The sequence below is a fragment of the Myotis yumanensis genome, unplaced genomic scaffold (assembly GCF_028538775.1).
Source record: "Myotis yumanensis isolate MYYU_CA2020_CCGP unplaced genomic scaffold, mMyoYum1.0.hap1 SCAF_2, whole genome shotgun sequence".
Classification (NCBI taxonomy): domain Eukaryota; kingdom Metazoa; phylum Chordata; class Mammalia; order Chiroptera; family Vespertilionidae; genus Myotis; species Myotis yumanensis.
In genome coordinates, this window is record NW_027223753.1 from 216,064,143 (window position 1) to 216,087,545 (window position 23,403).

At 60.8% G+C, this 23,403-nt stretch overlaps 2 protein-coding genes across 3 annotated transcripts; one reads left to right on the plus strand and one right to left on the minus strand.

The window, feature by feature from the left end:
* Window positions 1-718: 718 nt before the first annotated feature.
* MRAP (melanocortin 2 receptor accessory protein) lies at window positions 719-7,405 on the minus strand. Of its 2 annotated transcripts, none has more exons than XM_070403691.1 (3): window positions 6,710-7,405; window positions 2,897-2,993; window positions 719-1,280 (listed from the first exon to the last, which is right to left on the minus strand). In XM_070403691.1, exons 1-3 carry the CDS (start codon window positions 6,819-6,821, stop codon window positions 1,037-1,039), a joined length of 453 nt encoding a protein of 150 aa, XP_070259792.1. In that variant the 5' UTR covers window positions 6,822-7,405; the 3' UTR covers window positions 719-1,036. The 2 variants fall into 2 exon arrangements, with proteins under 2 accessions (XP_070259792.1, XP_070259793.1); XM_070403692.1 differs by lacking the exon at window positions 6,710-7,405 and adding an exon at window positions 6,274-6,354.
* A 1,674-nt stretch (window positions 7,406-9,079) lies between these two features.
* MIS18A (MIS18 kinetochore protein A) lies at window positions 9,080-19,357 on the plus strand. Its single transcript, XM_070403693.1, has 5 exons — window positions 9,080-9,386; window positions 12,334-12,400; window positions 14,837-14,959; window positions 16,841-16,934; window positions 17,642-19,357. The coding sequence occupies exons 1-5, from the start codon at window positions 9,080-9,082 to the stop codon at window positions 17,717-17,719; spliced, it is 669 nt and encodes a 222-aa protein (XP_070259794.1). The 3' UTR covers window positions 17,720-19,357.
* Window positions 19,358-23,403: the final 4,046 nt, after the last annotated feature.

The window sequence follows — 23,403 nt, forward strand, 5'->3', positions numbered from 1 at the left end:
AATGTCTATTTTTGTTAAGTTTTTGCGTTTTGCTTAATTGATGTTAAAAGCTATTTTTATTCCACAGAGGCCTGCATGTTTGGGGTCAGGGTTTGACTTTTAAGATCCCTCATTAATTGGTGTCATCGTTGACGCACTGGAATGTGGATGAGGCAGTTCCCCGTGTAGAAGTGTAGCCTGTCCCTGAGAGCTCTGCGTGCCCGCACCCCGCACCCCGCACGCCAGGGCTCCCGGCTTCGTCACTGTCCGCCGTGGCCTCCCTGCCTGCCCCCCGGGAGGTGGCTGCTCGCTCGCCCATGTGACGCCCCCACGAGAGTGGCTTGGCTTCAGCTTCAGCGTCTGCTCTTGTTCCCGCCCCCAGGGTCCCCGAGTCTCTCCTGCTTTTCTTCATAACAAGGTTTTAACCAAGACTAGAACCTGCTGGTCTGCACAGGTCCCCTCAACCACAAAGCTGCCTCCCTCTCCCGTCCCCCCAAACCCCGGCAGCGGAGTCCTCACCTGCAGTCCGTCCTGCACGGGGATCTCAGGGGGAGGGACACCTGCTCCTTCCTCCCCGTGTCTGCATCCCTGCAGCTCAGTCGCCTTCCCTCTGCCCATGGCCCCAGTCTGGGGAGGCCACCGCCCCGGGAACCTACAAAAGCTACACATCAGCCGGGAACTCCAGGTCGATACCGTGTGCAGCAGCGATGGTGGAGGCTAGAAAGTGGCAGAGTAGGGATGAGTGAGTGGCTCTTACATCTTTATTTGTGTTTATTCTTTTTCTACGCTTCCGAAGTGAGCATGGAAGTGAGTAAGCGGCTGGGCACTGAAGCGCTGCCCCGTTGGGGCTGCTCCCCGGCCAGGCCAGGCGGGCGGGTGCGGCTGGGACCAGTGCGGGTTCACACGCCCACGTCAGCGCCTCCTGGTGGTGGTTCTTGGCAGCTGCGCTTCTGCTGCTTTCAGGAGGCACGTGTCCAGGTTTGAGCCCCTCGGAGTGGCCGCCGCTCGCTGGTGCAGAACCGTCTCCAGTGGGAGGCCGGCTGGGCTGTGGCTGACATCAGCTGATGCCGTGGGGGTCCCCGTCCAGGGCCCGTTCCCACAGGAGAGCAGGGTGGGCCTGGGGGGCGGTGGGGGGCGAGGCGGAGGGCCCGGATGCCCTGCTGCCTGGCTCGCTGGCTGAGCTGGGTGGGGCCGTCGGGGTCCCCTGGGGGGCCCTGTGGAACAGCGGGTGCCTCCGGATGCAGAAGGGGAGGCTGACGTGGAGGCCGCAGGGGCACGCGGGGTGGCGGGGGGCGCTGCTCCTGTGGACAGACGGGGTAGGGGGACGTCAGGGCTGCGGAGGACAGTCCCTCCCCTGCTCCGTTGGGTTAACAGCTCAAGTGAGATACATGTCACAATGTACAATCAATGAGCTATAGCATATCCATCGAATTTTGCAGCCATCACCACACTATTTTATTATTTTTAAATATATTTTTATTGATTTCAGAGAGGAAGGGAGAGGGAGAGAGAGATAGAAACGTCAATGATGAGAGAGAATCATGGATCGGCTGCCTCCTGCACACCCCACACTGGAGATTGAGTCTACAACCCGGGCCTGTGCCCTGACTGGGAATCGAACCGTGACCTGGTTCATAGGTCAGTGCTCAACCACTGAGCCACACCAGCCGGGCACCACAGTCTGTTTCAGAATATTTTTATCCCCAAAGATGGACCCGTCAGCAACAGCCAATCTGTCTGCCCACAGAGTTGCCTCTTCTAGACGCTCCCCGTCAGCAGACTCCCTGAGCCTCGCGTCCTCAGACTCCCCACGTGGAGCGGGTGTCAGGGCCTCGTCCTCCTACAGCAATGCAGTTCGTGGCTGTGTGGCTCTTCACCGCGCAGCCCTGAGCCCCTCATGCAGCTGCCCGCACGCGCCTGGCCCGCATGCTCCTGGCCCCCCACGCTGCCGCCCCCACGCACCTGGCCCCCACGCGCCTGGCCCACCACGCTGCCGCCCCCACGCGCCTGGCCCCCCACGCTGCCGCCCCCCACGCACCTGGTCCCCATGCGCCTGGCCCCCCACGCTGCCGCCCCCATGCACCTGGCCCACACGCGCCTGGCCCCCCACGCACCTGGTCCCCACGCGCCTGGCCCCCCATGCTGCCGCCCCCACGCACCTGGCCCCCCACGCTGCCGCCCCCCACGCACCTGGCCCGCACGCACCTGGCCCCCCACGCACCTGGCCCCCACGCTGCCGCCCCCACGCACCTGGCCCCCCACGCGCCTGGCCCCCCACGCGCCTGGCCCCCACGCTGCCGCCCCCATGCGCCTGGCCCCCCACGCTGCCGCCCCCACGCACCTGGCCCCCACGCGCCTGGCCCCCCACGCTGCCGCCCCCACTCACCTGGCCCCCACGCACCTGGTCCCCACGCGCCTGGCCCCCCACACACCTGGCCCCCCACGCTGCCGCCCCCACGCACCTGGCCCGCACACACCTGGCCCCCCATGCGCCTGGCCCCCCACGCACCTGGCCCCCCACGCTGCTGCCCCCACGCTGCCGCCCCCACGCACCTGGCCCGCACACGCCTGGCCCCCCACGCGCCTGTCCCCCCACGCTGCCGCCCCCACGCACCTGGCCCGCACACGCCTGGCCCCCCACGCGCCTGGCCCCCCACGCTGCCACCCCCCACGCACCTGGCCCCCCACGCTGCTGCCCCCACGCACCTGGCCCCCACGCGCCTGTCCCCCCACGCTGCCGCCCCCACGCACCTGGCCCCCCACGCGCCTGGCCCCCCACGCTGCCACCCCCACGCACCTGGCCCCCCACGCTGCTGCCCCCACGCACCTGGCCCCCCACGCTGCCGCCCCCACGCACCTGGCCCAAACGCGCCTGGCCCCCTATGCACCTGGCCCGCACGCTGCCGCCCGCACGCACCTGGCCACGGGAGCCCAGCGGGACATGGAGAGCAGGACGAGGAAGAGGAGCACCACGAAGGCGGCCAGGCTCACCCAGAAGGCGATCACCACCGAGTCTGCAGGAGAGACAGGTGCGTGTGTGACCCACGGGCACCGGCCGGGGGGAGTGGGGGGCTGGGGAACGGCGAGGGCCATGTCCATCCTCTGCTGGCCTCTGGGCTGTGGGCAGTGACGGCCCCGGGAAGTGGCTCTGCCCCGAGCCCTGGCCACTGGGTGGTGAAGGGTTGTCTGTCGAGGGGAAGCAGGAATGAATCAGGCAGTGCCAATGGATGCGCTTTTTTAGCTGCTACTGCTGCTCAGAAGGTGGGTTTCCCACCGGCCAAGGTGGCTCAGTGGTTGAGTGTCGACCTAGGAACCAGGAGGTCAGGGTTCGATTCCCGGTCAGGGCACAGGCCCGGGTTGCAGGCTCCATCCTCAGTGTGGGGCGTGCAGGAGGCAGCCGGCCCATGATTCCCCCTCATCACTGATGTTTCTCTCTCCCTCTCCCTCTCCCTTCCTCTCTGAAATCAATAAAAACATATTCTTTAGCCCCAGGTCAGTTCTGTCAGAGCCTCTAAGGCAGTGGTTCTCAACCTCCTGGCCCTTTAAATACAGTTCCTCATGTTGTGACCCAACCATAAAATTATTCTCGTTGCTACTTCATAACTGTAATGTTGCTACTGTTATGAATCGTCATGTAAACATCTGATATGCAGGATGGTCTTAGGCGACCCCTGTGAAAGGGTCGTTCGACCGCCAAAGGGGTCGCGACCCACAGGTTGAGAACCGCTGCTCTAAGGAAACAGCTTCAAAACCTTGGCAGTGAGGAACTCTCCCTCCCCCACCTCCCCCCCCCCACCTCCCCTCCCCCGCGCCCACAGGCTCTCAGTCTTCCGCCCCTGCCCTGGGTCAGTGTCCCCACCCACCCACCCACCGAGCAGGACTGAGACCTTTCACAGCACAGCCCTGCGCACAAGCCATCGAATCCCGCCAGACCCACAGGGCCAGGAGCTGCTTCCTGGGTCAGTCCCCTCATCCTGTTCCGCGGAGAAAGGCAGCCCCGCGCTTCCCCCCCGGGAGGCCCCTCTGCTCTGGGAGGACGTCCTGGCCCGGCAAAGCCCTGGCCCGGCTGGGAGCTCAGCACCTGGGCCTGGTTTCCCTGGGAGACATGCCGGACAGTGGGAGGCCCAGCCCCAGAGACATCCCTTCTCCCCCCTCCCCCCTCCCCCCTCCCTCCCCACACCCTCCCTGGTTCCTCCCTTCCTTTCTGGGGCAATACTGGCTGGACAGGGGAGTGAGGGGCCACGGTGGGCTGGCAAGAGAAGGCGCTGGGTGCGGGTCGGCTGCGTGGCATGTTGGGGGATTTCTCATCTGAACTTGGAGGCAGCAACTTCATTCCATGAAGCCACTTCCTGCTCACAGGAGGCACCTATGTTTTGTTGAGGGAAAGCAGCTAAGCCTCCAAATGCACTCCCATTCGAGTCCCAGGTCCTGGTTGATTAATTCCAAGATTTTCCCCTCCGTGGGGACTAACGCGGGGTCACGGCCCGGGGCTCCAGTTTTGAGTTCTAATTCTGACTTTGTCATTTTCTAACTACATGATCTCATACCATCTGGGGTTTTACGTCCCTAAAGTCGTTCCCCCGTCTGTTAGATGGGAGGATAGTGTGTGTCATACAGACTGCCACACAGATTAAATGCGATGAGATGTCTGCACAGTGCACATGCATAGTTCCTCAGTCACTGGCTGTGAAATGATCTATAAACAGAACTACCTTATTCTGTGAAGAGGGTTTGTGACAAGTGATATCGCTGCATCCTTCTAGCTCACGAGAATATAAGATGTGCCTTGGCCGGTGTGGCTCAGTGGTTGGAGCGTCAGCCTGCACAGCCAAGGGTCCAGGGTTCAATACCTGGGCTGCAGGTTTGCTCCCCACCCCCAGTTGGGGTGGGTGCAGGAGGCAACCAGCCGATGTGCCTCTCACATCAATGTTTCTCTCCCCCCCTCTGCTCCCTCCTTCCCTTCCACTCTCTGAAAAGCAATGGAAGGAATACCCTCATGTGAGGATGAACAACAACAAGAAAAGTGAGCTGTGAGGAGCTGCAGCACAGATTGCTGGTTGTCAGTCCTACCGTCCGCCCCCCGCATTTCCCTAGTAGCAGAACCCCCGCTGACTGCTGGGCACACGGCTGTCTGGGAGAAAGACTACAGTTCCCAGCCTCCCTTGCAGCTAGGTGTGGCATGTGACAAGGTGCTGGCCAATGAGGTGCGAGTGGGATTTTTCCTGGACAGTTTCTTGCAGTCTTTCTGCAGGGACTGCTGGGCTCCTGCTCCCTGTGTCCCTTCCTATCCTCCTGCCACGTTCTCTGCCCAGAGTCTGGCGTGGAGCGTGGGGGCGAGGGCACGGCCCGCGAGGACAGAGCGAGGAGCCGGGCGAGGCTGGTTCCTGAGGGTTTCGGGGGGCCAGCCCAGCACCTGCCCGCAGACGACTACCTGGGAGAGAAAGCAACTGGTTTCACCTGGTGCTCTGTTCGTTGTGACCAATTTTCTGTATTGGATCAGTAAAATAAACACCTGACTTTTTAAGTAAAAGTACTCAAACTTACAAATCCAAATGCATACTGACCTTCGAAATAGCCCTCCTGTCTCTACCGTAGAATCGTGTGAATGTCCCTAACATGCATGTACTGATCAAGCATTAATAAACACTTACAAATTCTTCTTTCGGAATCACCTTCAGGGACACACACCCATTTTGCTATGTTAAGAGAGCATTGCTTACTTTTGACACCCGGGTTGTACTGATCGGCTTACTTTCATTCACCCGACTGACTTCTTCATGATCCTTAGCTATTTCCCCAAAGCAAATAAATCCACCCTTAAACATATACCTGGGCCCGGATGGTGTGGCTCAGTGGTTCGGCATCAACCTGTGAACCAGGAGGTCACAGTTTGATTCCTGGTCAGGGCACAGGCCTGGGTTGTGGGTTCCATCCCCAGCAGGAGGCAGCCGATCAATGATTCTCTCTCCTCATGATGTTTCCCTCCTTCTCCCTTCCTCTCTGAAATCAATAAAAATATATTTTTAAATAAGGACATCGATTTCGTTTTGAGCTGGCGGGCAGAGACCATCCCCTCATGTGAAAGTCTCCGGTCCTTGGTGATGCGTTTGCCCTGGACAGACATGTATGACTAGGTCATGAGACCCCCACGGGCCCCAGACCTCGGGGAGGGAGAGCCGATCCCCAGGGCCGGGCCTCTGTTTTGTTCCGTGCTCCTGTGGCTCCTCAGCTAACTTGTTATCTTGCCTGAGAAGCTGGAGTCATCCCAAGGGGTTGCTGACAAAGCCCAGTTACCCAAGAGATCGAGGCTGAAGGGGGGTGAGCCAAAGGCGTTAACTCGTTCGGGCGTCCTTCCTGAGACACGAACCATAGGATCATTAAGTCATACATCTTGGGGGACGGCAAACTAGCTCTCTCCCGAGTCTGCGCGCAGACACAGGAACCCCGAAGCCTGCAACGTGAAGACATTCGCCTCACTCACCGGAACCCGGGGCCACGCACCTCCATCAAGAGACCTACGTTACCGCACGGGTGCCCCCGAGGGTCGGCGTCTCTCAGGGGAGTCCCGAACTCACTCAGGACGATGACAGACTCTGTCCGCGCTCATTGATCCCTCCCAGCGCGGGCCGGGGCCGGCCACCCAGGAGCTGTCCGGTGGGTGGAGAGCGAGCCCTGGGGGCCCCAGGCCCCCCCCCCCCCCCCCCCCCGCTGCCTCCCGGCCAGGACTCACACTTGTGGGCTCTCAGCTGCTTCTCGTCCACGGGGAGCAGGTCCAGGTAGTCCAGGTAGTACTCGTAGCCGATGGAGGGCGCCGAGGCGTTGCTGCTGTTGGCTGTGGCCATGGCCGCGCTGGCGTGTCCGGCGCTGGGCAGGCCGCAGCGCGATTGGCCAACCGGCCTCTGTGAAGCGGCCAAGTGTGTCTGTGGGTCTCGGGCCCAAGGCCGCCCCCGGCTGGAGCCATTGGCTGGAGAAAGGCTGGGGACAGGAGGGGGGAGTGGGGGGGGAGCTCGCCTGCTGGGCGCACTGGGCCCTCCGTGGCCCCTTCCTGACAAGGCTCCAAAGCAAACAGCTGCGGGCGGAGGCCCGGGCAGCCCCCATGCCCGAGGGGGGACGGGACCGCAGACCCCGGCCCTGGAAAGACGAGGTGCCGAGCAGAGCTGGGAGGACGCCCCTTTCTGCCTTAAGCAGATAAAAAAGTGAAATCCCTGAGCAAAGGCCTGGCGCTGCCCTGAGCTCACGCTGAGGCGCTGGGCCGTTGAGCAACCGCCGTTATTGGCTCAGATCCATCGTCCGAGGTGGTGACAGCCATGTGGGCCCTGAACTGTGACCTCGCTCATGTCCACACGGCGGTTCATGAAGCCAGAGCAGCCGCCCCTACCCAGTGTCCCCGTTTTATCTAAGCCCCCAGGACCCGCCAGGCAGCTGCCCGGGTTCAGACGGACAGAGGGACGGACGGGGTGGTTTGTCTGGGCCGAGGTCCCACATGATGGGCGGAGCTCTTGGGACACAGGCCCGGCAGGTCACTGGCCCCGGCCAGGGCGCGGGGATGGGGATGCCTCAGGGCCGCAGGCCCAGCTCCAAGTACCACTCGCTCCTCCCAGGCGCACAGTCAGGGGGCGTCTCCAGGCTGGAGAGGAGCAGGGCGACGTGAGCATTCCGCCTCCGAGTGGGGGAGCTCAGACACAGCACTGGGGCCTCTCCCTCCAGCACCCCACTCCCATGTTCTCCACGCAGGTCACACCACGGAGGGGAGCAACATGGACGTGTAGACGGCAGCCCGGGAGCTCGGCCTCGCGGGGGTGAGCCTGCAGCTGCCCCGTCCACGGGGCGACACTCCCCGCACGTGCCGTGGTCAGCAGCTCCATGAAGGTTAGACCTCGGTGGGCATGTCAGCAGAACTCATTAATCCCACATCTCAGGGGGCAAACTCCCCCGCCCCATCCGCACACAGACAGAACCCCGAGGCTGCCATGCGAGGCAGCGGGCCTCCCTCCCTGGAGAACCTCAGGAAGCTCCCACCTCCAGCTCCATCACCGCCCCCCCCGCCCCCCTCCCGCCCCCCCCGCCCCCCCGCATCCAGTGCTCACACCCACGCGTCCACACGCAGACACACCCGTGCATCCACACACACACCCACACAGAATGCACGCAGACATGCTCACATACACATGCATACACTCGTGTGTGCACACCCAGGCACGCACATGCACACATTCACACACACATGCACACGCACACATGCACACGCACAGAGGCATGTCCTAGGCATGGACTCCTGCGGCTGTGGAGGCTGTGGGCTGGAGGCCTGGGAAGCCTGGCGGAGGTGGAGGCCTGAGAGCCAGAAGCCGGGTGGGGCTGCATGGAGTTCACTCTGCTGTTCCTGCTGCTTTTGCAAATGTTTGAAATGGTCTGATAGGAATTTATTTTTTAAAAGTCACGCACACCCTACACTTACTTTCATATTCCTACTGGAGGCCCAGTGCATGCACTCGTGCACGGGTGGGGTCCGCCGGCCCCAATCAGCAGATAGGGGCCAGGCCTGTCGGGAGGAGGAGACAGCCGGAGGTTGGCCGGTGGACCTGCCCCAACCAGGGCCCAATCAGGGCCGGCCGGCTGGGGGGAGGGGCCACAGGTGACTGGCCGGCGGGCCCCGCCCCCAATTGGGGTGGCGGGGCTGCAGGTGACTCAGGGAGGAGCCACAGAGGCAGGTGTGCCATCCCCCCTCCAGCCTCCGGGGCAGCGGGGGCGGCGGACTCGCTTTAGGTCCACGGTGACGGCCTCGGGGAGGAGCTGCTGACTGTCCGGGCGCTTCGCTCCTCAAGGACACCGCCCCTGCGGGCCCGCAGCTGCACACTCTGCGGAGGCGTGGCCGCCCCCCCACCCCCGCCCGCAGCCTCCGCGCAAAGCGACAAGGGAAACCTCACGCATGCGCAGCGCCACCAGCCGGGCTGGGCCCGCAGCGAGCATGCGCACTAGCGAGCGGCTCGCCGTCCCTCCTCCGCCAGGCCCCGCCCCTGAGGCCGTGGCCCCGCCCCCGCCCCGCGCACGCGCACTGGCGTCCCGTCTCCCGTGGTGCCCCGCGGCCGGCCGGTTCGTAGCGATGGCGGGAGCTCCCGCGCAGGAGAGCTGCCGAGGCTGCACCTCCGCCAGCTGCGCGTGCGGCGACCGGGGCACGTGGAGCGAGCCCTCGCTCCTCAGCCGGCGGCTCTCGGGAGGCTCGCCGGGCCGCCGGCTGCTGGAGCAGTGGACGAGCGCGTGGGGCTCCCCGAGCGGGCCCGCGGCGGGGGCGGCGGCCGCGCGGGACGAGGACCGGCCGCTCGTGTTCCTGTGCGCCGGCTGCCGGCGGCCGCTGGGCGACTCGCTGAGCTGGGTGGCCGGGCCGGAGGCCAGCTGCATCCTGCTGCGCAGTCAGTGGCGGGCCCCGGGGGGCGCGCTGGGCGGGGGGGCGGGGGGGCGGGTGCTCCGGGGCCGCCAGGGTCGGTGAGAACCGACACCCGGGAGGTGCGCTGCCCCGCCCCGTGCGCTCGCGAGTGACAGGTCCCTTCCGTGGCCTCCCGGTCCGTCGTCCATGCATCGGTAGCGGTTGGATCAGCATCGTTGTGAGCGTTCGTAAAAAACAAAACAAAAAAACAACTAAATTCTAAGCATTTCGTGTCGCCGCTCCTAACCCTCCCGGGCAGGCTGTCCGCCGCCTGCTTCCTGCGGGGGAGGAGCGGCGGGGGGGTCAGCACTGACGTCACAGGTGCATCCGCGGGCGCCCGGCGGTCTGAGTGTCCGGGGTTGTTGTTTGTAAAGCGAACCTGCAGGGGGCGCCCCAGGAACCCGGGGCGGAGAGCAGTGAGAGCGGCTCCTGGCCTTAGTCCCCCCGCAGGCTTCCCGCTCCCCCGGTTTGGTTGCTTTCCTCGTGTTTATTTAGGGGAGCGGTTCACTGTGTTTTTTCTGAATTGGTGTGAAAATGGCTGTTCTTCTTGGCTGTGGGCTTCCAGTTGAAGATTCCTTCCTGGAGTGAAATGCTGGGGAGAAGGGCGGACACCGGAGCCCGCAGTGCCCGGGAGCTGTTGCTGCCGGCTGTTTCCCGGCGGGAGGCGTCGGTTCATGGACAGTGATGGCCAGTCCGGCGGGTGTGGCTCGGGCTGAGCGTCCACCTGTGAACCCGGAGGTCAGGGCTGGATTCCGTCAGGGCACCTGCCTGGGCTGCAGGCTCCATCCCCAGTAGGGGGCGTGCAGGAGGCCGAGCCATGATACATTCTCATAGTTGATGTTTCTTTTCTCTCTTCCTCTCGGAAATCAATAACAATATATTTGTTTGTTTGTTTTTTTTAAAATATATTTTATTGATTTTTTACAGAGAGGAAGGGAGAGGGATAGAGAATTAGAAACATGGATGAGAGAGAAACATCCATCAGCTGCCTCCTGCACACCCCCTACTGGGGATGTACCCGCAACCCAGGTACATGCCCTTGACCAGAATCAAACCTGGGACCCTTCAGTCCGCAGGCCAATGCTCTATCCACTGAGCCAAACCACTTAGGGCAGTAACAATATATTTGTAAAAAGAAACAGTAATTGCTGCGTCCCTTTTAGTTGTTAGACAGAAGCCTAAGAGCAGACATTTCCATGGTGATTTATTGGGATTAGCCCTTTGATCGTGGGAGTCACTATGTGCAGAGGGTGTGAAAGCGGGGACCTGCCCTGCTGACCCCGACACTGAGGTGGCCCCGAGTTTGTTCTCATCTGGACTTGCCTGGCGGGCTCCCTGCATGGGTCAGCTTATTTTTTAAAAAAATATATTTTATTGATTTTATACACAGAGGAAGGGAGAGAGACAGAGAGTCAGAAACATCGATGAGAGAGAAACATCGACCAGCCGCCTCCTGCATATCTCCCACTGGGGATGTGCCCGCAACCCAGGTATACATGCCCCTGACCGGAATCGAACCCGGGACCCTTCAGTCCGCAGGCCGATGCTCCATCCACTGAGCCAAACCGGCTTCGGCATGGGTCAGCTTATTAAACGTGGAAACTGTTAAGACACAGTGGAGGTTATAGTATGTGTATGTTAAGCATATATCGTCTTGGTCCACACATATATTCTGGATATTCTCCCGTGTGAGTGTACACAGATGTACTTCATGGTTTTAGCAGGTGCTGTACCCTTGCTGACAGGCAGCACAGCGTGGCGATGGCCCCTCGCCTGCGGGTTTGAACCCTGGCCTGCCGCCGACTAGCTGTGTCTCCTTGGGCAAGTTCCTTAGCCTCGCTGCCTCGGTTTTCTCTATAAAATGGGGATTTTACAAATTGATGTGACAAACCCACCCCAGCCCCCAATGAAAGACAAAATGGACTCTTGGATTAATTTTCATTCCCTCCTGCCCCAGTGCAAGCAAGTTGAATTATTTTTACTTTGTCAAGATTCATAACATGTACATACTATTCCGTAGCTATAGCATGATCATTTAGCTTTTTAAAAAAATACTGATTGGAGGGAGGGAGGGAGAACGTGGCCTTGCTCTTTTGCTTATTGCTGCGCTCAGCAGTCGATTCTCTCACAGGTGCCCTGACTGTGGCCAGACCCACAGCCTTGCGTCGGACGATGCTCTGAGCAGCTGAGCTACGGGCCAGGGTGTCACTGAGCTTTAATGTGACGCTGACGTGAGCTCGATTCCCAAGTCCGGGGCTGACTGGCATGCGCAGACTTAGGAATCGGGGCTCCTTCCTGAGTTGGGGATTTGGTTACAGGCATCACTTGCCCCCTCCTGCAGAGCACTCAGGTTGGCTGCTTGGGAGCGTCTCTCGTCTCTGTGCACGATGGCCGCCTGGCCGCGCGTTCAAGTCGGGGTCCTGCTCGCTGCTGTCGCAGGCCTGGGGCAGCGAGGACTCGGCCTTGGGGCTGGTGTGGCCGAGGAACGGAATATAGATCAGACTTGAGGAGGAAGGAAGGGCCCTCAGAGACTCGCAGAGGACCAGGCCTGGAGATGCCCGCGTTGGCTTTAGCGTCTTCCCTGGTGTGGATCCCGGTTTCGCTGTGTCTGGCAGGTTCTCGGTGGCCTCTGCGTTGAGGTTCTAATTGTTCCACATTTTACTGTCCATTGAATCTTCCCTCTAACTTGATTCGTTTTGTCCATTTGAATGGTTTTCTGGGGAGGGTTTCCTGCCACTCGCTTCCCAAAACCCCAGGACATTGCTTTAAACCACCCGCCTGAGAGAGAGAGAGAGAGAGAGGGACTTTGGGACTTTGGGCTCTTATTTTTTCTGGTCCTCTGAGTTCCACATTAAAAATTGAGTTAGAAGTTTTCTAAGTGTCTGTATCTGTTATAACAAACCACACGAACAAGTTCCTGTTCTTTTTTCTAGGTGTTTCCAGCAACGTTTCTGTGGATAAGGAGCAGATACTGTCCAAACGGGAAAACGAGAATGGCTGGTGAGTAAGGCTCGATCCACGGGAATGTGGATGTTAAAGAAAACTTTTACTTCTCAAGTAGAATCTCTGTAAAGGTTATTACCAGTGAGGTCACCAGGGATCCTTCCCCCCGGGGATCGGTGTAACATAGCCGGAGGGACGCATTGGTTCTCGGGTGATGGCAAGCCCTTCAGGTTTGCAGTGGGAGAGGGCTGGTTTCTAAAGGCTCACGGGGACCCTCCCTTTCTGGGCTGTGGGGCCTGGTGCTGAGGAAACAGAAAATAAACATAGAAAAGACGACACCTGTGTCATGAGCTCTCAGAGCCCAGGGCGCCTCCGACCAGCGCCACCCACCTTTCCATGTCAGGGCACCCGTAGGAAGTGCTGCTGTCACACAGACACATACACGCACACACAGAGACTTACATGCACACACGGACACATACACGCACACACAGACACTTACACACCACACGGACACTTGCACACACGGACACTTACACATACACACCACACGGACACATGCACGTGCACACGGACACATGCACGCGCACACGGACACTTACATGCACACATGGACACATACACACGCACACGGACACATACATGCACACACAGACACTTACGCACACGGACACATACACACGGACGCGCACACGCGCACACGGACACGCACACGGACACTTACACGCACACACGGACACATACATGCACACACAGACACACGCACACACGGACGCATGTACGCGCACACGGACACATGCACGCACACACGGACACTTACACGCACACACGGACACTTACACGCACACATACACGCACACTTACACGCGCAGATGGACACATGCACGCACACACGGACACTTACACGCACACACGGACACTTACACATACACACCACACGGACACATGCACGTGCACACGGACACATGCACGCGCACACGGACACTTACATGCACACATGGACACATACACACGCACACGGACACATACATGCACACACAGACACTTACACACGGACACTTACACGCACACACGGACACGCACACGGACACTTACACGCACACACGGACACATACATGCACACACAGACACACGCACACACGGACGCATGTACGCGCACACGGACACATGCACGCACACACGGACACATGCACGCACACACGGACACTTACACGCACACTTACATGCGCAGATGGACACATGCACGCACACACGGACACTTACACGCACACACGGACACTTACACGCACACATGGACACATACACACGCACATGGACACATACACACGCACACACGGACACACACACACACACACGGACACGGACACATACACACACACATGGCCTGTGGTGGTAAAGAGACAAGGCTATGGAGGGACCAGAAATGACAGCACGGCCCGTCCCCCACTGTCCCTTCCCCCTCCCCCCGGGAAGGGACCGCCTCTCGGCACCCCGCCCCCCCTGCTGTGATGGCATCCTCACAAACCGCAGGGGCAGCTGTGCGTGTGTGAGTGTGTCCCGGAGCCTGCCCCGCTGGTGTTGGTGAAATAACGTCAGGGGGCACACAGACCAGTAAACGTCATGTGTTTTCAGTGTATCTTCAAATACTGGTTTTTCACTGTAGTAACGCTGGACTGTTGTAGTCAAAGAAAGTCTCCTTCAGTTAAAAACTACTCAAGGAGAATGCGATCCCCAGCGCAGGCAGGGATGTGTGGCTGTAGCAAACAGCGCTCTGGCTGCAGGCGGTCACCTGGGAAGCCGGCCTTGGGCTCGCTCCCGTTTGTGTCTGGAGAGAGGAAGGCTGGCGGCTGGGGCTTGGCTGAGGCCACAGGGCTGCTCGGTCGTAGAGCCAGGACGGCGCACGCCTCTTCCTGCCGAGCCCGCCCTCCTGCCTCCCAGCGCTGGTCACCGTGCTGTTGTCTTCCTCATTCCTGTCACCCGTGCACCAGCTGTGCTGTCCGGGCTCAATGTTTGTCATCGATTCAGAACCTTTATATTCTGCCAGAGGTGTCATTGCTGTGCCTAGACAGTAACTGAAGACAGCGACAACGAAAACAAGTGATTAGCCCGTGGGTGTGGCTCAGCTGGTGGAACGTCACTGGTTCTAGTCCTGGTCAGGGCACATGCCCCGCTTGTGGATTCGACCCCTGCTCAGGGCGTGATGCTTCTCCCTCTCTCTCTCCCTCTCTCTCTCTCCCCCTCCCACCCCCCCCCTCTCTAAAATCAGTTTTAAAAAACATTAGTCAGTTCTGGCTGAGGCACGCCTGCTGGCTGGCTCTAGGCTGCGGTGTGTGTGCCCTTGTTGCTAGGAGCCCGGGAATGACTGACTGTTCCTCATAACCTTATGGGTGTGGCTTAGGGCGGAGTCACTTGAGCAACCTCAGTGTCTCCCTGTGGTGTGAGCAGGGGCTTCTGGGGCAGGTGCCGCCTGGTCTGAGCACGTCTCTCCCGCAGCATCCTGGAGACCCTGCGCTGCGCGGGCTGCGCGCTGTCCCTCGGCTACATCTACCGGTGCACGCCCGGCCACCTGGACTACAAGAGGGACCTGTTCTGCCTCGGCGTGGAGGCCACGGAGAGGTGAGTGCGCATGGCCAGTGCTCTGAGCGGCTCGAGAGCAGTCGGTGTGCGGACACGAGAGTGTCCACCAGTGCGAGCGTGTGTCCAAGTCACAGTTTCTGGCCGCGAAGCCAGTAACGGGAGCGTCAGACGCTGTGAATTGTGCGGAGGAGGCACCGTGAGAGCATTTCCCAGAGTGACGCCGGCGCAGTGGCTGCTGGGTCAGCTCTGATGGAACAGGACCGTGGGGGTCAGTCCGTTTTATCCGTTTGATTCCCCCTCAGTGGTCAGCCTCCTCGGACGTCCAGGAGAAATGGGGATTTCACAGCCGGTCCGAAGGGAGGCCTTGGTGCTCGGTGACCGCACCAGGTCAGCTGCCTGTGTCCCGACCCCGCCAGGCATCGTCCTCGCGCTTCCGAGGGCCAGGAAAGGCCTCCCCTGGGTCTCTAGGCAGCCAGGCAGGCTGGGGCCTGGTGGCAGCTCAGTGTCTTAATGGCCTTCCAGTCCATGAGCCCTTTTATAGGAAACACGAACTTAAATAAATCCGTTGGCCCTGCTGTACCTCCGCTCCTCCTGGGCAGGACGCAGCCTCACGACCTTAAAGAAAGACGTCTCCAATCCTACGTGGCTGGACGGACGGACGGACGGACGGATGGACAGAACCCGTGAGAGAAGTGGTGCCTGGGCTTTGGTCCTCGCGGGTTTTGTCACTCCTGAGCGGCTTCTTAGATTTCCTCTTTAGAAATTTAAAACCCTACTTTTATTACACTTCTAATTATGCTCTGATAAGGGGAACTGGAAAGGCTTAGATAAACATTTTAAAACGGGAGCAGTGCGGGCGCGGCTCATGCTGCAGGCCTGGCGGGAGCGCAGGTCCCGTGTTTGCAGCGCGCAGAGGCCCAGCGAGCGGCGCCCTTGGTCCCGTGAGGACTTGACGTGGATCCGTGACGAGGGAGGGAGGGGCGGACGCTGTGAAGGACGGGAGCTCTCGGGGCCGTGGGGCTGGTGCAGGATCGAAAGGGTCGCGTCTGTGGAAGGAAGTGAGGGGAGGACTCGGCCCGGACCCACACGGGCGCTGCTCTGGGCGGAACCCTAAGGCCAGGAGCCTGGTTGGTTTCAGCCGTGGGCGCCCTCCGCCAGGGGCACTGACCGTTAAGTAAATCCCTCGGTGTCACTTCAGTTTCCCGCCTCATCGTTCTTCCTCCAAACAGCCGGTTAGTGCCCCTGCAGTGCCGCCTCCGTGCTGTTTTTAGACCTTTCATCAGCCGGGCTTCCCGGACAGGCCGCTCTGATTCCATCAGAGGAGTGAGCGAAGCTGCTGCGGGTGATGGCAGGCTTCTGCTGACTGAGTGCAGCGGAGCCCGTTTTCGGGGAGCTCCTGGCCCGTCCCCCTCGCTGCTGAGAGTTTGTGGGTTCCCAGCGCTGCTGCTGCGCCCACGGCCGGCCAGTCCTCCGGCTCTTCAGCTTCTCTGGACCGGCGTCTCGGCCCCGGGAGGCCAGCAGGGAGCAGTGGGGTGACTGTGGGAGCTGCCAGGTTTGGGTCTCGAGTTGACTGGACAGATTACTAATCACTAAAAGGCCAACGTGAGAGCACACGTTCCCGGGTGTCACACACAGAAACTTGACAGCAGGACTTTGAACTGGGAGTGCTCATGCTTTGCGGCCGGCGTATGCCCATCATGCAGGGCTGTCACATTGGGGGACGTTTAGGGCTGTCTGGACCACACTTGCATGGAGGGAAACGTGATGTTATTGGGACAGCTTTCGACGGGGGCTGGTGACAAGAACAGCTCTGTGTGTTCACTTGGTGCTGACACATAGTGTAATAGACTTAGAACTGTAACATCGTTCACGAAGGCAGGCTTAATACCTGCTCGCTCCGTATCTAACTCCGTGGTGCAGTTACGTTCTAGGGTCCTCTGAGAAGCAGATCGTGTCGGACGACCAGGCGTTCAGTCTTGAGAGCAGAACGGCAATCGAGAACTCGCTGAAGCAGGTAACTGCTCGCTCTCTGTCGGAGGAGCGCTCCCCTCCGTGCTGCCTCTGGTCCAGGCGTCAGAGGCTGTGGTTTGGGGACAAATAAGCTAAAGCTCAATCAAAAGAAATAGGGAAGCCATTTCACGCCGGGCCAGAGGCACAGCCTCCAGGACGGTCACACGTGGAAATCTCTCTCCGCCACGTCGCTCCTCCATTGGACCCGGTTCTCGCGGTGGAAGCAGTGGTACTTGTGCATGTTGACACCTCCTGGCAGAGGCAGGATGGTGCGGAGTGAATAGGAGCTGCCGAGCCCACCCGTGTGGCTCAGTGGTTGATCGTTGACCTCTGAACCAGGAGGTCACAGTTTGATTCCCAGTCAGGGCCCAGGCCCAGGTTGCAGGCTCCATCCCCAGTGGGGGGTGTACAGGAGGCAGCCGACGGATGTTTCTCTCCCTCTCCTTTTCTCTCTAAAAATAAGTAAAAGCATATTTTCAACAAAAGAAACCTTTCTTTAAAAAGCTGTCAATTAGAGGTTGAGAACTGTTCATAGGCTTATGTGTTATTTAAATAACATTTAGTTTAAGTGATTTCACTAATACGCATGGAATATCTATGTGTAATGCACACATTCAGAAGTTGTATTACTGATGTGTGTTCTAATCACTCAGCCATGTCTGATTTCAATCGCAGTCGTGTGATTGTTAACCCCCTTTTTCGCTGCAACAGATGGAAGATGTTTTGAAAATCTTGCAGACAAAGCTGCGCGACGTGGAAACGAAGTTGTCCTTGCTGGGCTCCGTTTGATGGTGAAGAGATGACTGTTTCCCGGTTGAGTTTTACACCCGTCTGTGACACTCGCTGGGAATAGAGTGTAGGAGCGTTTGTTCTGATGAGGAACGGCCACGCTTTTCTGAACTGTTTTCTCCTTGTATCAAGTCCGTCTTCAGTTTGTACTTACCTGCCACTCGCCTTCGGTGCTGAGTGAGATGGGTGCTGGGTGCTGTCCGGCCCCAGGCGGCCGGGTCCTCTGAAACGCCCGCAGCTCTGGGGAGCAGCAGACTCATCTGTCTGGACTGGAAACCTGCCGGGAGCCCCGTGCTCCTGCGCCTGCGCCACCTGCCCGCCCGTCGGTGCTTCCAGAGGGAAGCGGCGTCTCCGAGGCGGGTCTGGGGGTGCGTGGCCCGTGTCCGTGATGTCAGACCTGCAGGGAGCACGGGTGGCTCCGTCAGGAAGAGAATAAAGATGAAAGCAGCGCTTCGGGGTGATTGTGACGAACTGGATTGTGGCGCGTGAGCTCAGAGACCCAGGGCCACACCTCCACTCCTCCCGCACGTGGCGTGTGTGTGGCCTGCTCAGGGTGAAGGCCGCCCTCTGTTTGGGGTGCGGGTGTGGGAACTCGCCTCACCCGCTCAGAAGCTCCCTCATGTTTCTGAGACGACTTAGAGCTGTAACGAAAGTCCTAAGGGGGACGGACCGGCCATCCAGTTACCGCCTCCTGCTGACCAGTGACCAGTAGCCCCAAGTGTGTGGAGTGAGCCCTCTGCCTCCTCACGGCTGGGGAGCCTGTGAGCCGGCTGCTGCCACACATCTCGGGCGCTTGGTGGCACCTTCTCGACGTGTGTTTGACGAGGGGAGAGAGTCTCGCACCAAGACTTGCCTGCCTTCCGGGCCGGGGCAGCCGCTCCCCTGACACCTTCCCGGCCGCCCCGAGAGGCACGGCGACCTTCCTCGGTGTTCACGTGTGACCACGGCCACTTGAGGGTGACTTGTCTCCGTTCCTCATGTGTGCGTGTGGGGTCTGTCCCTGGCCACCAGGCCTGGGCTCACCCTGCCCGTGAGTCCGTGTCCCCAGGACCCGCTGGAGCAAGATGGGAGGTGGTCCCTGTGCCCCAGGGAGAGGCTGGGAGGCCGAGCAGACCCAACGCGTGGCCTCGGCTGTAAGTGTGTGTGAGGACGTCTACGGCTCTTGCCCACGAGTGGGTTCTGCCTCCTCCGCAAACTGGTCCTAAGTTTCCATGCTCAGGTGCCGTGTGGGCATCGCTCTGTGCCGTCCATGTGCACGCACCATCCGGGCACCAGGTGGGCAGCACAGGGCCTCCTTGGGGAGGGGTAGGGGGTGTGCAGGTGGCGGTGTGACTGGGAAGAGGCGCCCCTCAGCCTGGTTCTCGGGCAGGAGCCGAGGGCAGCGGAGTCCCGGTCCAAGCCCAGTTCCCGCTTGATCAGCCGCGTTGCCTCGGGCAGGTCACTGCGTCCCCGGAGCCTGTCTCCCTCCGGGGAGTCGGGGGGCCTCTGGCTCAGGTAACAGGTCGGTTGGATGACACTCTGACGGAGCAGCAGCCCCTCTTGTCCACAGTTTCCGTTTCCAGGGTTTCAGTTATCCTGGGGTCCAAGAGCATCGAAGGAAAAATTCCGGAAATAAATCATTTATATGTTTAAACCGCATGCTGTTCTGAGTACGTGATGAAATCTCGTGCTGTCGGCTCCGTCCTGCCCGACGTGACCCGTCTCCACGCCTGGACGCTCGGCCCGCTGTTCACTCAGTGGCCGTCTCGGTGACCAGTGGACTGTCGGGGTGTCGCCGTGCTTGTGTTCAAGGCACCCTCATTCCGCCTGATGAGCCCCGTGCAAGGGTGGTGATGCTGCAGTTCGACGCCCGGGGAAGCGGGCAGGGTGTGCGCTGGGGCTGGTGCCGGGGTGAAGCAGCTCGTAGGGCTTCTGCATCCTGAGCATCTGTAACTGACGCAGCGCCCACCTTGGACGGAACATCTGTTGTAGAAACCTGTTTACATGTGACGACGTGTGAGAGTCACTCTTTAGTGGCTGACAACTGAGGTTTCTTGTCAGAAGTTCAGGCAGGAAAGAACCCTCACCGCTCGCTCTGCCTGTGGCCGGTGTGCGGAGCGGAGAGCCAGGGTGAAGTTGTTGGTGGCTCCACATTTGCCATCGGGAGCGTTTACACCAGAGAAAGCAGGCGCCACAGTCAGGACCCCCCGGGCCTCGGGTGCCCAGCTCATGGCGGTACAGACTGCCCCTCCCTCCACCGGCTTCACCTGACGCTGGAGGAGAGAAACCGCCTTCTCTGCCAACAGCAGCACAGCAGGCCCTGACATTGTCACTCGGTCTAAAGCAAAAGCTGTGTCGTAGGCTTTAGTGACGGCACCACGTTCTCTTCTGGAGAGAGCACGGCACCGCAGCCAGCCCTCGGGATCCGAAGGGGCTGGTGGCGGGGGGCCCTCGGGATCCGCAGGGGCTGGTGGGGGGGCCCTCGGGATCTGCAGGGCCTGGGGGGGGCCCTCGGGATCCGCAGGGGCTGGTGGGGGGCCCTCGGGATCTGCAGGGCCTGGGGGGGGGGCCCTCGGGATCTGCAGGGGCTGGTTCTGGGGCGCCCTGGGTGCCACAGCCTCGGGTGCTCACGTCCTGACATGAAATGGTGTGACCTGCACACGCCCTCCTGTCCACGTCCCTGTGGAGCATCATAAAGCCTGACGGGGAGCTGCTGCGTGAGCTGCCGTGATGCTGCCTGAGGGAGTGGAGACAGGAAGGAGGTCTGCACGCTCCACACAGACACTGCCGTGGGCCTGACGCACCGCCCGGCAGCACAGGCAGCACCGGCAGCGTCTTCTTTCTGTTTCCCACCCGGGGGCTGAGTCCGGGACCTGGAACTCAGGAACAGAGGGCTGGCTGCACCCGAAAGCAGGCGGCGAGGTTTCGTGTAAAGTCGGTGTCCGCACACCTGCCTCCTGCGCCTCCTCCTCCTCCTGCGCCTCCTCCTGTGCCCACCTGCCTCCCTCCTGCGCTCGCCTCCCTCCTTGGCCCACCTCCTCCTCCTGCGCCAGCCAGATCCCGCAGCCAGGCCTGGGCACAGCGGGAAGCCCGTTGGCAGCTGTTCCTGCCGGGCTCTGGCCTGCTCGGCCTTGACGCCTGAAAGTAGAGAAACGGCCGACCGAGTGCAGCGGTGAGGGGGCTGGGGTCGTGCTGACCGTGTGAAGAGGGACCCGAGGGAGCTGCCCCGTGGGACCCGCACAGGGTCACTGCCCCCCACCCCCGTGAGTGAGTGATGTTCTGCTGCCTATCTAGTCCGCCCTCCTCCCACATCAAGTTAAGAATAAAATATTTTGTATAAAAAATGTTTCCTAAGCAAATACAATGAATTCTTGGAATTCATCCCCTGACACGAGAGGATGTGTGTGTGTGTGTGTGTGTGTGTGTGTGTGTGTGCATCCCCGTGGAAAGGGCACGGGGGTGGGGGGTGGACACCATGCGCCCGGTCAGTGTGTGCCCGGAGGCTGGGCAGCGTGTGGCGTGGGGAGCCGCCTGCTGCTTTCGTGGTCGGGAAGCCGCGAAGGGAAGCAGAGGCGACCGACCAGAGCAGCTCCTCCTGGGACAGGTCCTGGTGGGCGGGAGGCGGCGGGAGGCGGCCCTCAGGGCCAGGCCCACAGGCCAAGGAGACTCGGTTCTCAGGTTCCTGGCCTGGGTGGGAAGGAAGGCACCGGCCTGTGGTCCCTGAGCCTGTGGTCCCTGAATGGGAATCTGAAGGGGCAGCCGGGCCACCCACAGGGAGGGGCCTGCCTTCAGCCCTCAGGACCCCCAGGGAGGGGCATGGCTGGGGGGTTCGGGGGGAAGCAGGGCCCCGGGCCCCGCCCACAGGCTGAGCCACCAGCACCCCAGGTGGTCCCCGTGGGCATTCACGGGGAGGCTGGTGTGGAGGGTGGGGGCGGGCCTCCCACTCCAGTCCCCCGGCGCCTGGACCCTGCACGGGAGGTGCTGTCACTGGGCCCTGAGCTGGGCTTTCCTGCTCCGTCCACCTGGGGGCGCATGTCACCAGTGGACACGGCCAACGGCTGCCTCATCTCAGCTGGAGTTTGTCCCCTCCTGTGACCAAGCTCCTTCATCAAGTGACGGCCAAGGCCGCCCGCACCCGCCAGGCCACCCGCACCCCTCCCCCCAGGCCGCCCGCACCCCCCAGGCCGCCCGCACCCCTGCCAGGTGACCCCCACCCCCATCACCTCAGCCCTGAGCAAAGCCCGACCACAGCGCTTCTGTCAGGGCTGGACAGCGGCCTGAGCAGCACCAGTGATGCCAGCGCCGGCTGTTTCCAAGGCAACCGCCCAGCCTCCACGTGAAGGGAACCTGGGAGAACCTCCCGACCTGGCTCACGAGAACCTCGTGGGCGCAGCCGCCCGAGCGGGAGAGGCGGGTCCAGCCCGGCTGCTGCTCTGAGGACACGTCTGAGTCACGCCCGTTCCCCCGGCTGGGACGCGGGGTTCAACTGCTCGTGGTGGCCAGTTAATAGCGTGTTTCACATGCACACCGCCCGCAAGTCTGCGCATCGCTGATGGTCTTGCACTGATGAAGAATTAAGAGTCACACCCGGCCAGGGTGGCCCAGTGGTTACGGGTCAACCTATGAACCAGGAGGTTAGGATTCGATTCCTGGTCAGGGCACAGGCCCAGGTTGCAGGCTCGATCCCCAGTGGGGGGCGTGCAGGAGGCAGCCGGTCAGTTGCCGGAAGCCGGTCCATCCTTGCTGCTTGACACAGTCGCTGCAGGAAAGAAACATCTGCACAGCATATGTTTCAATGGACCTGGCATATATAGCATACTGTTCTTAATATGTTTGCTCTCCTTAGTGCCATGTGTTTTAACCAAGGTCACCTCTCTGAGAAAGGTTGTTTCCCCAGGTGGGGATCTTTCCCTGAGGTTAGGGAGGGGATACAACCCCTTAATTAAGTGCCAGGCGGGTAGTTAAGCTACATAATCTTAACTCCCTGGAATGGAGATAAGAAACACCCTAACCTTTGTAATAGAATTGACAGGATTAAAAACGGCTGGTATAAATACGAATGTAACAAGACAATAAACATCAGAACCTCATCAGTTCCTAACCAGAGCTCCAACCAGAACTTTGGCTGGAGATCCTGGCTATAGGTCCTGACTAGGCTGCTGATCAACTGAAGGCTGTCTTTGTGTCATTCCTTCTTCGCCGACTCCGTCCACACCTTTGGGGACCCCTGGACCCGCTGGGATTGGACCCAGCAGTCAGTGATTCTCTCGTCATTGATGTTTCTCTCCCTCCCTCCCTCCGCCTTCTTCTCTTGCTGCCAGACAACAAGGACTGTCAGACAACACGGCTTTGGGAAGCGAGTCTGAGAAAACATTCCCATCAAGAATCCTGGGGTTTCCAGCTCCAGGCGGGAGGCGGCCGAGGGGGCACTAGGGCGCGTGCGTGTAAGTCTGCAGCTGGAACTGACCGGACAGTCCTGGGAGCCGAGCGCCTCCGAGAACCTGTCACCTATCCCCCCCCCCACCTCCGGGGAAGACAGGACCAGGCAACGCTCACCACCCGGGGGGCGGGGGGGTCTGGGCCCTCCTCCCTGCGGAGCCTCGCTCGCTCCTCTCTGGCGGTGGGGGGGGGGGGGGGCCCTCCTCCTGCTGGAGACGCCCAAGGGCCTCTGCTCTGCCACAGGGAGCAGCCTGTGAGCGGCGCTC